Source organism: Eublepharis macularius, chromosome 8 (genome assembly GCF_028583425.1).
Source record: "Eublepharis macularius isolate TG4126 chromosome 8, MPM_Emac_v1.0, whole genome shotgun sequence".
NCBI lineage: Eukaryota > Metazoa > Chordata > Lepidosauria > Squamata > Eublepharidae > Eublepharis > Eublepharis macularius.
Genome location: NC_072797.1, coordinates 38,384,254 through 38,398,504, shown reverse-complemented (window position 1 = coordinate 38,398,504; position 14,251 = coordinate 38,384,254). Strand labels below are relative to the sequence as shown.

Here is a 14,251-nt window from a genome sequence, read left to right as displayed (position 1 = left end):
ATATATCGCATTTTACTGCATTGTCTTTGCCGTTGTAACGCACTTCGACCATTATGCCTTAGGCATTTGTGGCTGCGTCCTACTGCATTATGCCGTTTTGGAAGTCCTTGGTGCCTGGTCGAATGATTTTATTTTGTAATCTGCTTTGGAATCTCAGAGAAAAAAACGCGGGACATGAAGTGAATAAAACCCCACATGAAATGGGTGAAATTAAGTGCTGATAAAGGCAGTCCCGTTATTACAGTAGAAAAAGAACTGATGAGCAAACATTAAAAGCAAACCGTTAGGGGATGTTTGTCAGCCTTTCTGTAACGTCTACAAAATAGGAAATTAACCTACATATTCACTTATCTTGATAATACTTTTATAACTTTACACTTCATGGGGGGAAGGCTGTCAAAAACATTCCATTCTAAAACTATACTGGTTCCACTCCTGCACTCCTAATGAAAGCAGAATAAAAACTGACCTCCTTGTACTATCTCATCATAATTCTGAGCCAATGAAATCCTACGTAATAGTTTATGTTATGTATTGCTTCCTTTTTTTGGTGTAACTTTTAATTGAAAAATGAAATCAAGACCACACAGATTTGTCTAAGAATGGGACTTCTAAACATCTGCCCTGAGCCTGCTTGCGGGGAGGGCGGAATATAAATGCGATAAAAATAAATATTTATAAATTGCTTCTAGAGCAGAAGACTAATGGGTAGGCTATACTGGCCAAGACCTAGAGTTCCTTTCCTGTTGGAAGCTGTGCCCAGATATTTCACCATGTTAAGAAATCTGCAGTATCCACTCGACCATACAGAAATAGGGGGAGCTCAGAATCCAGTCTGTACTAGTACTGCTAATCATCTGTGTGTACAACAAGAATGCTGTACATGCACTCTTGCAAGCAAATGGTCTTTCTCTCCCATACTATCAAGACAGCAGACTGCACACACACACCTAATGCCATATGGTCAATGTACCAGTTGCTAGGATAGCGTGCTACAGCTTTCTAGTCTAACGGGAATAAGACAGGGATAAAATATAGATGGGACAGCTTTTTACATCTATATTATGCCAGTACTTTTCTAGTGTATTCTATATATAGTAAGTACTCTTGTTCAACATGGACAGCCTCAATCTTGACCTCAGAAGTCATTTCCATTGTCACTACCAGAGATCTAAGGGTTTGAAAAATAAGGGAGATGTTGCCACATAGTTGGCAATGGAAACATTCATACCAGTCGATCAAACAATTACTTTCACAGTGAAAAAAAAACTTTATTGCATAATATTCAGAATTGAGGAGGGCTACACTTCTGTCCTTCATAATATTATTCAGTCTAAACTTAATTTTTTTACACAAATAAGCTGTACTAAGACAAAGGTGCATATATGAAAATGTGCAAACAAAAGCAAGGCAACAGTTTATGGAACAATGGCCTGAGAAATCAGAGTCAACATTCAGAATGAGCTTCACGCAGTGATAATGATGGTCTTTCCTAATAATTATAACTATTACAAATGCAAGTGAGGTGCTGCCCAAAGTCTTTCAGTTATACAATCTGTTGATGCTCTGTGCCAATGAATTCCTTTGTGTGTAGCACATAAATCTGGGTGGGTCTATTTTCCACCCTGACCCACCAATCTATTCTAGGTGTGGTAGCCTGAGGAGTTCCTCCAGCTTATTTATCCATACTAGGAAAGAGAGATTTGAGTAATTCCCACATCTTTTGGAAAATGTAAAATTAGAAGTCCAGCACTATAGTATCTTAATCTCTGGCTACAGGAAATTTTAAGATATTGTCGCATATAGATTATTTGCAGAGCCAGCTTTTTGAAAGATATCCTTTATATCTGACCTGAACAACGCAAATGAAGCTTGTATTTTGCTCCTTGGCCTGGAGGTTATTGGATCAGATCCAGCCAATCTTTCCCGAGTCTCATACGCCATCCCATATGGCTTTTGTACATGCAGGTCATGTGATGCCCAGTATAACCTTTGTTAACGGTCAAAGGGAGCCCTTTTTTCCCACTAGCAGAAAAGCTAGCTGGATTCAAACCTCCATTAATTGCTTTGGCAACCTCTGTATGGTTCATTATAAATGTGTACCATCAACTGTCGTTCTTAATCACAGAAACCTTTTAATATAATTATGGTGGGGTACACCCCAGTGTTGTTTAATCTGAATATTGCTCCACTGATGTTGGGCCAGTTTGAAGTAACCTGTCCTAGTCTACTTCTTCGTTACTGGACATAGACCATTTTTTGTGACTTTGGTTTTAAACTACAAATAGAAGTGATCCCCTTTCAGTCAGACAGTTTTCCTATTTATACTGCAACAGTGTGCATGAGGGGAAGGGTGAAGAGATTGGGAGGTCAGTTGAAGAATTAAAAGCCAGTTTAAGCCATCCGGCCAGATCTCTGGTTTGTGTCCTGCGATTCTTCAGTAGAAGGCAAATATGGTTTCATATCTTCCCTGCTTTCTTCTCCTACCCAGCAGTTCCTCCATACCCTGCAAAAGCTAATTCCTGGGGTTGCAGGACCTGCATAAATAGCAACATAGGTCAGTGGATTGCAGCGAGGAGGGAGAAGGGGGTAAAATTGCCTTTCCTGCCTCTTGTGTCAGCAGAGTTGCACTGATGGAATAAGAACAACATCAATCTATTGATATACTGCTCTTCAGGACAACTTAACACCCACTCAGAGTGGTTTACAAAGTGTGTTATTATCCTCACAAGTCACCCTGTGAGATGGGTGGGGAAGAGAGCAATTTCATCCTCTTCTCCCTCCTCACTGCAGCCCAACATGGCTATTATTACATATAGATCCCATAATACTGGGAACTGGCTTTTCTGGGGTCAGAAGGGGCTGCTGTAGGAGGAAAAAGCTGGGAAGAACCACAATCCTTGTATGAGCACTGGACCTAGCTCTTGATATGCTGTAAATAAGCTTGGACTAAAACCCACATTTTTATGTAGTTTCCAGTTTCTTAAGACGTTACTCATATAATGCCAGTGTAAATATTCTAACAGACTGTAACAAAAATGCATGGACTGTCCAGATATTAACTCCATGCTTAAAAAAGCCAGAGTCTGATCCAATTGAGGGCAAACTGAGCTCTCTCACATGAAGTAGTTCTGTACGTGACCCTGGCTTCCTACATCCAACATATGAGCATGTGTGTCCACATGAGACTGCAGAAAGAAATGGGCAATTTGTGCTATATTCCACTCCTGCTTTCATTTTGTGTACCATTCTGGCTAATCATACATAAAAGCACAAGTCATTTCTACAGCACAGGAAAGGAGCAGGGAGGGTGGGCAGTACTGAGAAATGGAAAATATGCGTAAATCTTCCAATCCTGGTAGCATACCCTTGCTTTGTGTGCAAACTCATATGTTCACACTGGCAACAGAAAGGGAAAAAATGAGGACTTGTGCCATTTTTCTGTGTGCAGGTCAACCCATGCTCAAAAAGTATTTCAATTATGTGTTCATCCCAAAACAGCAAGCTGATGAATTCGCAGTAAATGTACTTGTAACAAAATTTAATAAATCCAATAAAGCCACTAACATTGACAAGGCCTTAATGTCATCCCCAATCTCAAGACTTTTTTTAAAAAGCTCTTATGAAGAACAGAGGTAAAGCCTCACTTTCTATAGCCAGGCATTACACAAAAAGAGGTAACATCAAAACTGGCAATGTGCTGAGATGCAGAAGAAATTTTGCTATCAGAGACCCTGGATTCTTGCTTACTGCATCAGTGTCAGCAAAGAGATATTAACCATTATACTGTTAATATATAGTAAACTTTAATAGTATGGTATTATAAAGTGGCATTATATTCAACCAGATCTGTCTTCTTATTTGGGCCATATTTGGGATGCATTTACCTTTTCATCCCTCATAACAGGCTTTTAACAAAGCTGTTTGCCTACAGACGTAACATTCAAAGACTTATGAAGGCCTTTATTGTGAATACAATAACTGGTTGCTCAGCAGTAGCTATAACAGTGTGGTCGTCTGTGTTATTCCGGACCTCCACGCTGTAAAAGAAAATATCATTTATTAGTTTTTAATATTACTAGTATTTTTAATCAATATCCATTATGTGGGCAATGATAATTTGGGCTCTCTTTACACATCTTACACAACTGATGTAGTGCTCAACAGCAGAGGAATACAAAACCACACAAAAACTGTGTGTCACCATTTAGGATCTTCTAGTGGAAGGCCTTCCCCATCTGTTGTTTACGGCTTGTGGTAGATTCATGGTAGCCTGTCCATTTCACTCTGTCACCCGGGACAGCAGTGTCCTTTTGAGTGGTACTCACATCAAGCTATATTCACACCAACCAAAAGAGCCATATGACTACCGAATGGCCTATGTGCATAGCTTCAAGTTATTCAGTAGGGCTGGTTGGTAGACGCCTGGCAACAGAAAGTGTCACAACTCAATTTATTTAAATATGCACTTTAAAAGCACGGCCTTGCTCACAAGGTCTCACCATTTTTCCATGCATACCAGCTCAGAGCAAAGAGTTCTGCCACAGTTCAGCAGCACAAAGTTAAACAAAGCTAAGAAGACACTGCCCAGAGACTTTGCATATCATTCCTAAAGACAGCAAAACAGCAAGCCATCTCAACTGCCAGGACCACGTGGTGGACTTCAGTCTCCCCTGTCATATGCAAGGGTTCTGGAACACACATCCCAGATTTATAAACAGCATTACAGTCAGAGTCACCTGCACAACTTCTACCTGTCATGCAACTCTTAAAGGCACAAAAGACCCTGGCATTCTTAGTAACGCATCATAGAGGCTGCAATCCTAAGAACACGCTCCAGGAAGTAAGGCTCCTTTCCTAAAATGGAAGTTACTTTGAAGAAGATATACTTGGGATTAGAACTGGGATAAAGACCATCTGAGAAACTACTTTCTAGTTTCTGACCAAGAAACTTTCTACCCTAAGCCACAATTCAGCTCAGAGTTAAAAGATATCCTTACCTCTGCGTGGGCTTGGCTTTGGATTTGTGAGGATTAGCTGTGGATTCCTCATAATGAAGAGAAAACTCTCCACATAAATTGAGGGAGGAAAGAAGGCAAGTATGTATAATGTACAAGTAAGCTGAAGCTTCATTTGTGTCAGACCTATTGCTATTTCATGGTCAAATAGTAATATGAAATATTTGACCCTGCAATAATAACATATCTCACCTATACACTATATATGCTTGCCTTCTCTCCCCACGCCCATGAATAACAGAGAGAGGAAACAGTGATGAGGCTGGGCAGAAGCATTTCGTTTGGTGGCTTCCCTTAGGATAGAGCTGAGTGAGCGTGCTCAGCAACAACCTGCTGCCTGGGCTGGCCATCTGAGCAATACAGCTAAGTAAAAGGGATGATTCCTGGGAACAAATCAGAAAGAGGGAGGGAAAGAATAATGTGAGAGCTGCCCATGCAGCAAGGTGGCAGCGGCAGTGCATGCCGGAGTCCAGTAAGCTGCGGCTGCAGCAACTGGCAAGAGAGCTCCACCAGCCTCAACCAGCTTCAAGCCCCAGCTAGCAACAACAAGCACTGCTGAGAAGGGAGGATGTGAAGCAGGAACAGGCAACTCCCTCTATTGTGCATGTGTCTGTATGCATTTACAGCAGAGACAGTTACCCAATAGGGAAGTTATAATATAGGGAAGTATGATAAAAAAAAATCCTCTTAGCCAGCTGCTACAGCTGCAAGTATGCTAACACTGCCTTGACTTGCTAGCCATCAACTCAAGGGGGCTTCTTCTACCCCTTCAGTCTCTTCTCTTATGTCCCAGAGTTTCAGAAGAGCCACTGGTGAAAAGACAGAGCAAGCCATATATAGCTTGCAAGCTGTGGAGTGAGTATTTCTGTCCTATAGTGCAAGCCACGGCAAAGTAACTAAAGCCCAGCTCTATGCAACTTCTTCCCTAAAATACTGCAATCTGGTACGAGGTTAGAGAAAAAAGACTTAATATGTACCAACTGACATCTAGAGGAGCAGCAACAGAGCAGAAAGGGTTATTTAATGCAAATGATAACGGTAGGTGTAAGAATTGATGGGTATAAACTGGGCATGAATACAATATAAGAGTCTCAGAAGGAGACTCCTATTATAAATCAAAAATTTTGGAACAGTACACGCACAAAGATTTAAGGAGAAAATATTTATTGAAGAATTATATATAATATTATATATTACATATTTCTACATGTTAGTGTGTTTTTTTCTCCTTTAATTCTGTTCCTCTGATGGATATTTTCAAGTATCTGTGGATTTTGATATACTTCTGTTTATGTTTTCTCAAACCAGTTTCTTGGCATAATGTTCTCTGAATGTCTGTGTGGAAATTTCTCATGAAAATGTAACTGAGAGCACAGTACATTTTTTACAGATAAAGTAATTTTATGTTTGGAATTAGGAACATGTTTGATATGTTATTGATTTTGAAAATATCCTGTTTTTTAGTCTACCAACCCACAACATGATTTAAAATAATATCTTAAAAGTACCTCATTTGCCACCATCTCAAGAATGGAAGAACAATGTATTTGTTACATTGACACATGAATGCATATTCCTGCTGACTATGGTCGTAAATGGAGAAACAGAATTGGTGGATTATAGTTCTAGCTGTAGCTCCTGTGCTAATGCTCCCCTCGTGAAGAATTAGCTACAATTCTGAGTATGTGTCCACAGCCAATAACATACAAATAGATACCCTACCTACTTGGGAACTGTGAAGAATATTGCGCTAACTTTTATTTACATGAAAGTTTTTACAAGCAGTAGCAACCCGATACATAAATCTCATTACTTGCAAGCTTTCTCTTTAATTCAGTGAAACAGCTATAAGACAAGACAGAAAGCATAAACAAGAGTTTCTAATTTATGGCAGTTGAGAGTTATTGCAAAGTTTTTAGAAAAAATAAATCCCAAAGAATGCTACCTGAAACTACAAGTGTCTTGGAACTTACTTGAATGTAATCCATCTCTTCAACTGACATTGGTTTCCGCCGGTATTTTGTAGGTAATGTTCGTAATAGTTCTGCAGTGTCTGGCGTGCCTTGCGCTCTACTAATGGATGCAATATTTTGATAGGTCGGCAGCCCACCTCTGGCAAACTGTTGTGAGGTTGAAGGGTGGAGTGGCGGAACCCTTGACTCCAGAGATTCCTGCACTGAATGACCAACAAAACAGATCCAAAACCACTTCATTATCAAAAATATTCGAGAGACCCCAGATTTTGCAATTAGTCATTATTACAAGCATGACAGAAAGGTAGATATCAAGAAATGAAATGCTGGCCAAGACACTGAGATGATCCTTGAAAGTACTGGGGTTCTGAGATCCAAAACCACTGGAAAGGCTCCCAGCATGATCACCAAAACAGAGCATGGATTTCCTGAAGACAACTCCACAGATCAGGACAAAGTGTTAGAGCCACCTTAAAGAGCTCAGGAAAAAGGATGCTTTTAAGCAAAACAATATTAGAAGGGGCCTCAGATTTCAAATTACATGTCACATGCAGAGTTGGAAAGAGACATTAGCCATGGATTTTATTAGATTTCTGTCCCTGACTGTCCTGAAAAGAACGCGTCCTGCAATTTTCAAGAGACTAAGTGCTTTTTGGCATTTACTGTAAGAGCAGCAATATCTGAATTAATGTTCTGATTGCCAGCCTTATTCACAGTATAGTCCACTGCGCTTCTATTTTTGTCTGCCCAGAACTGCCTGAACCATGGAAGAGGTGGTGATGTGCTGCAAAACATTGGTTCACTTTTACTTTTCGAACTGGTTTGAATCATAAAATCAGAAACCAGCCTTTTAACAAAGCTTTTCTAAGCTTTTTATAGTCTGAGGAGTGTTTTTGAAGTATGATTTTAGACTGCTTAATGTTTGATACCATTTTAATGCTATGGCTGCATTTTGTATGATTTGTTAATGGTTTTATATTATACTTGGTGAGGCAGCTAGAGCAGGTCTCTGGAGAGGCTACAAATAAATTTGCTAAATAAATACAGACATAAATGTTATTCAATCACTTACTCAAAATCTTTATATATGCCATTTTTCTCCCAACGTTGTCAGGAGATTTTTGTGCTGCTATGTTCATGTTTATATGTATTTTAAATTGTATAATTCTGGATGTTTTTATGGTTGTTAACTTATATTAATGGTTTTATGTATTTTAATTTGTATGTGTTTGTAATCCGCCCTGAGCCTGCTGGTGTGGGGAGGGCAGAATATAAATCGAAAATAAATAAATAAAATGACTCAAGGTGCGTAACAACGCAACAAAAGAACCTGCAATAACTGACTAAGCTCTATTTAAATAATACGTTAAACAATTTTATACTGTGTATTCAAAGTGTAGTAGAGAAAATTACATAAATTAACCCTTCTGTAATGAGTTCACAAATATTTACTGAATATTTTTCCAGTAGCTCTCTGAGTATATCCAACTGTCATTCAAAAATCTTGAATAATAAAATGCAGAAAGTCCATAAAGCTCTCTATCTCAGAAGTATAAGAGAGAAAATTCTCTCAGTAATTATTGTTGTGTGCTGCTATCTATGCACTTTAAATACTTCTTGTGCAATATGTTTGCCCCTTGAGGATCAGCACCTTAGCTCTAGCACTTTGTTACCCCATTTTGTATATATCTTATAAGAATTTCTTTCTGAAACACTTGGGCAGCTCAATCCTAAGCGGGGGCGGGAGTGCACAGGGAGAGAACTAAAGCTTGTGCCGGCGGAACTGGCTCCTATGTGGGTGCAAATGCCCTTCCGCTGGCGGCAGCACGAGGCGTGCTGCTGCTGGGCCGCTGCCAACGGGAACGCTTGGTGGGCGGACGGAGGTGGAGAAGTGGTGCAGGGCCCCACACCGGCGCAGGAGGGGGCGGGGAGGAAGGCGGGGCAGGAGTTAGTTCACTCCCTAAGCCCTTCCAGGTGTGGAAACGTCACCAGTGGTGCAAAAGAGCTACGTCATAGAAAAAGGTGGTATAGCCCATAGGGGCCCATTGAACAGAGAAAACTCAGCCCCTTCTCCCCGCACCCAGCCCCACCCCCGCGGCCTGAAGGAGCATAGGATGGGAACTACCATGGGGGCCAATCCACGTGCGCTTCCGGGATGGGCGAGCCCCCCTCCTCGCACCCAGTCACCCCAAGGCAGAGTGCTTCCTCACCAGAGTGTCTTGCATCAGCTGGTTGCTAGCTGCACCTGTGGGGCTGCTGCTGCTGCTCTCTACTATGTGCATCTGCTCAGATGTTGGAGTATGGGCTTTGCCTCAGCCATGGACCGGGCTGGATTACTTGCAGCACATGTGTGTCTTTCCCTTGCAGGCACATCGTGACTCGTCTGGGAGACAACCAAGCATGTCTGCTTCAGCCGTCCCCCTAATCCTCTGCGAGAGTCATTCAGATCCAGCCCAGGAAGCAATAGCTCAAGCAGCCCGCATTTCAGCCTCGCCCCCGGGAGCACAGAATGAGGGCTGCGCAAAATGCCTTGGCTCCCTTTCCAGCTGAGGGACATTGGCACTTTTTCCAGTTTAATAAAATGAGTTGAAAAACAACAAAATTCTGGTTTTGCATGTCTGCCTGACATTGCCAGTAGCCACCCTCTCAACTCCCTGTCGGAATGTCCTCTCACACATCCCTGCAAATGTTTCAAGTGTTGCCCTGTCCAGCCTCCCTGCCCCCTTCCTCCCCTCAATGTAACTTCAGGCAGTGGGGTGGGAATTGAAGTGTGGCCCATGAATGTCAGCGGGGGGGGGGGGGGGCACTGAGGACTTTCATTCTCTGATAGTCTGAACTGCTGGCATCTGATAAGCCAGGAAGTTGATTGCTGCACGTGGGAAGTTGCTGACAGGGGATGGGGGATGTGTTTGCGGAAGCAGGGATAGACTTGGGCATTCTGGCGTGGTAAGGGCCTGTCAGTCCACCCTGGGGAAGGGCATCTCCCCAGTACTGGGGCATGGCTGTCGAGGTCCAGCCCTCATTCTCGCATTGTAGAGATGCAGCGATGTGTTCAAGTGGTGCAGCAGCAAGTTTGTGCGTGCTTTTCATTCCCCTCGCTTCCAAATGGCCTCCTGGCCCCCATGTGGTTCCCAATGGGCATTCCTGTCACTCACTGAAGGCCCCGCCTCCCCCACCTGCTTCTCCGGAACTACGGGACTACTTAGGTTGCCAGTCTCCAGATGGTAGCTGGAGATCTCCCAGAATTACAACTGATCTCCAGGCAACAGAGATCAGTTCCCTACTATCTGGCCCTACTTTTCAGGGAGGGGGAACCCGTTTCTTGTGGTGGTGGCGGCAGCGGAGTGGATTTGCAGGCGCACCAAGCTGCAGCCACTGGCCTGGCCCTCATCGGAAATGGGGGCTGGACGGGCGAGAGGGTGGGTGTTCGATCTGGACCTTCACTGTCACCTCTGCCCCCCTCCCTGGCAGCGATGCTCTCTGACAGGGGGGCTATTGGCGGCAGCAGGGATTGCAGCCTCCCCATTGGCTGCACCACTGCTTGCCCCTCGCCTGGATGTCAGGGGAGGGGTGTGGCCATTGGCTGGTGTGAGCGAGGTTGTCAGGGGAACGGCAGGCGGGCACTCTTGGCAGCGGCCACACCTCACCTTGTTGTGCTTGGGCATCACTGGCAGGACTCCTCCAAAAGCCCATAGGCAGCTGTGGAGTGGCACCCCATTTACGTCGGCGCATGAGTGACAATGCTGCCTCGGGGCATAGGATTGAGCTGTGAGAATTGACTTTCTTATGGCACAGACAGCTAATGGAAAAATATTCAGTAAATATTTGTCAACTCATCACAGAAGGGTTAATTTGTATATTTTTTCCACTACACTTTGAATACATTGTATAAAATTGTTTAACTTCTCATTATTTAAAAGGATCTTAGTTATCGTGGGTTCTTTTGTTGCATTGCTACTATAATACCATGATTCTCTCTCTTTTTTGTGCCGTATTTGATCAAGGTGGGTAACATCAACAAATAGTATACAAAATAACCACCAATTAAAATACATTATACTATTAAGCCAAAGTTGCCTACTTTATCTCTTCTAGGAAACTGTTCCAAGCAGCAGGTCAGCAACAAAAAAAGCCCATGCTGTAATGGACTATATTCTCAAGAGATAGATGAGGATTGTGCGTAGAGATGGGCACAAACAGCAATATGAACAAAAAAAAGCCACGAACAGCCCAATCTGCTGTTTGCGAACAAGCTGTTTGTGAGGCTCCATTCTAAATGAACAGGTGGTCGTTGCAAGCCTCGTTCATTGCTGTTCGTCAAGCCAGACAGTCTGGCACCTGCAATCAATTCTCTTGGCAACTTCGGCAGGGATTGTCTGAACTCCTGCTGTTGCCCTGGAAATCCCAATCTAAGCCCAATTTATCTTGATAGGCAGGTCTTCCTTTCAAGTGTGGAACTCCAAATTTGTTACAAGGGAGCAAAGACCAAGGGGGAGGGGGGCTCCCAGCTCTGGCTTTGCAGACAGTGGAGAGGGAGAGAGAGCTGCTCTTGGCATTTTGATAGAGTGCATGGGAGCTTGAATTTTCTTTGTGTGTGGTGGGATAGGGATCTCTGGGCCAAGCTATTATTTACTATTGGTACCTTTCCTGCTGCCTGCTCAGGTCAGGTTTCCGAGAGTGGTGCTGTAGGGATCTTGACCAAACTTGGATGATGGCTGGAGGAAAGCCTGCTGGCCCCCACAAACATCCAACCACGAACATGTTCATGAACAGAACATGCTTGTAAGTGTTCGTGAGTCCCTGTTCATGGATGGCAACGAACAACGAACATCATGTGCAGGTTTTTTTTCTGTTCATCCCCATCTCTAATGCTCCACCTCCACCTCCATCAGATGTTACATGGTTTTTATATGGTGAGCAGGTGTTTTATTAGAAAGCTGTGTTAATTTATTGTGATTTTATCTTGTATATTTTATCTTCTGTTGTAACCTGCCCTGAGCCCGCTTGCAGGGAGGGCGGGATATAAATATAATTCATAATAATAATAATTGTGAGGAGACTCTGTTAACAGGGAGCACAACTGCCATAATGGTTCATATCAAAAAAGTATTTCAAGTATGTGGGCCACAGATCAGAAAGGGCTTTAAAGCACCTTAAATAGGATCCAGAAACAAATGGGCAGCCCCTGATAGGAAACAAACAAGCTGAAGCATTTTGCACCAGCTGAAGTTTCTAATGGTGTTTAAGGTCAGCCTCATGGACAGCATGTTGCAGTCATCTAGCCTTAAGGTTACCATAGAATGAATCAGCATGGCCAAATCAAATGTCTGCAGAAACAAGATCAAATTCTGAACTAAGCGCAGTTGGAAGAACGCGATTTTTGTGACTGTATTTACCAGTTTTTCCTAACAAGGAGTCCTGGATCTAACAGGACTTCCAAGCTTTTAAGAGAGTCCTTCATCAAAAGCTGCATCCCATCAATAGTGAGGAAAACTGTCAATCTATGAAAACATCTTACCCACCTGTATCACCTTTGTTTTGCCTGGATTTGGTTTCAGTTGATTCTCCCACTATCACTTGACCACCACATTCAAACACTGGCTGAATATAGAGATAGCAGGCGCAGCTCCTGGCAATTTAATCAAGGTGGGCATATAGATGACATCCTGTTTCAGAATGCCACTGGTACTCAAAAAGCTGTCTATCACCAGTATTATTTTTACAATACAGATACTTACTTTTAGGTTTGGGAACAGTTGTTCTATCTGGAAACTTAATCAAAGGTGTATGTGGCTTTACTGCCTATAGGAAAAAAAAGTTAGTAAAAGGAAAGATATGTCAGGAAGATAAGTCAATAATACATGTAAGAAACAGAATATTTCTTGCCAAAGATTAAATCCCACAAGTACTGAAGTTTTGCTGCTTCCATTAATTTCAATGTGTATTACAGAATAGATCAACACAACTCCAATTGTAATGAATAGACAGCAAACATGCCTAACACTTACGCCTAAAAGTGACCATTTCTACAAAACTGGCTTACAAAGAACAGAAAGTAAAGGTCATAACAAACATTAAGTTCAAAATGTACTCCTAAGCAATCTTCAGACACAAAATCCATATGACAATTCACATTTTAATGAAATCTAGAAATAAATCCAGCTGTGGTGCTAGGCTTATTCTTATATTACAAAAGATGGAGATTTTCTTCAGGGACGGTTTACAAGCATTAAAAGTTATCTTGGATTATTAACATAGATATCGCCAGAGGTTACCTTTCAACACAATTTCTGTTTCAGGGAAACAAATTGGTGTTGGGTTATTTTCTTAGAATATATCACACCCCCTTTCACCAAGGAATTTATTACAATATTTTCCCATCCTAGGAAAAGGAAGGGAAGGAAGAACAAGAGGGACCTGGCAAGTAACCCCCACCCCCAGTCATGTCCCCTCATTAAATATTTTCTCTCTATGATCCTGGAGGTAACCCACTCAAAACTCACTACATGAGTTTGGGCAGCACCCAGCATGATACCCTCAAGTCCTGCTAGTTAAGCACTGGGGTTTTCAACTCGGGATGGGGGAATTTCTGGTAATTTGGGGGTAGAGTCTGGGAAGGGGTATAATGCCATCGCGTCCATCCTCCAAAGCAGCCGTTTCTTCCATAAGAACTGATCTCAGTATTCTGGAGAGCTGTTGCAATAGCCAATCCCTACCTGGAGGTTGGCAACCGTAAGTGCATACAACTGCTTAGCAAGGTGAACTTCTGCAAAGTGACAGGGAAAAACCCCACTTTGGCACTCGTTTACGTTGCGTCCCATCCTCAGGGCTGTTCGAGGCAGGAGAGGAGAGACACGGGTTGTCAAAATAGGGTCCTCAAACATAGGACGACTCCACGCTGCTTTGTGACACCCCGCCAGCTCCTGCCTTCCGCACTTAGCCGACCCACTGGACCGACTCTCCCTCACACCTCTCCGCGCAGCCCCGCAGCGCTGTTTCCTCCATCCAAGGACACCGGTCGTAGCAGCTCCCACACGGCAATGGCTCAGTCCCCAAACCCAGAACACCAAACGCAGGCCCAAATACCACAGCCTCGACCTAGCGCACAGCCCTGCGGCGCGATCAGCAGCGCAGGAGGCGCCTCGCTCGACTTACCTGGACGACCCGACTGGCGGCCGCCATCTTGCTGCCCATGGTGACCCCCCAGTCCGGGTTGGGCGAGGAGGCGTGGCACTCAGCAAACCCCGCCCAGCGAAGGGC

General features: G+C 43.1%; 1 protein-coding gene across 2 annotated transcripts; it reads right to left on the bottom strand.

The window, feature by feature from the left end:
* Positions 1 to 3,524: 3,524 nt before the first annotated feature.
* MRPS36 (mitochondrial ribosomal protein S36) lies at positions 3,525 to 14,228 on the bottom strand. 2 transcript variants are annotated; one of them, XM_054987634.1, is made up of 4 exons: positions 14,147 to 14,228; positions 12,730 to 12,793; positions 6,992 to 7,203; positions 3,525 to 4,040 (listed from the first exon to the last, which is right to left on the bottom strand). In XM_054987634.1, exons 1-4 carry the CDS (start codon positions 14,183 to 14,185, stop codon positions 4,023 to 4,025), a joined length of 333 nt encoding a protein of 110 aa, XP_054843609.1. In that variant the 5' UTR covers positions 14,186 to 14,228; the 3' UTR covers positions 3,525 to 4,022. The 2 variants fall into 2 exon arrangements, with proteins under 2 accessions (XP_054843609.1, XP_054843610.1); XM_054987635.1 differs by having other exon boundaries at positions 6,992 to 7,194.
* Positions 14,229 to 14,251: the final 23 nt, after the last annotated feature.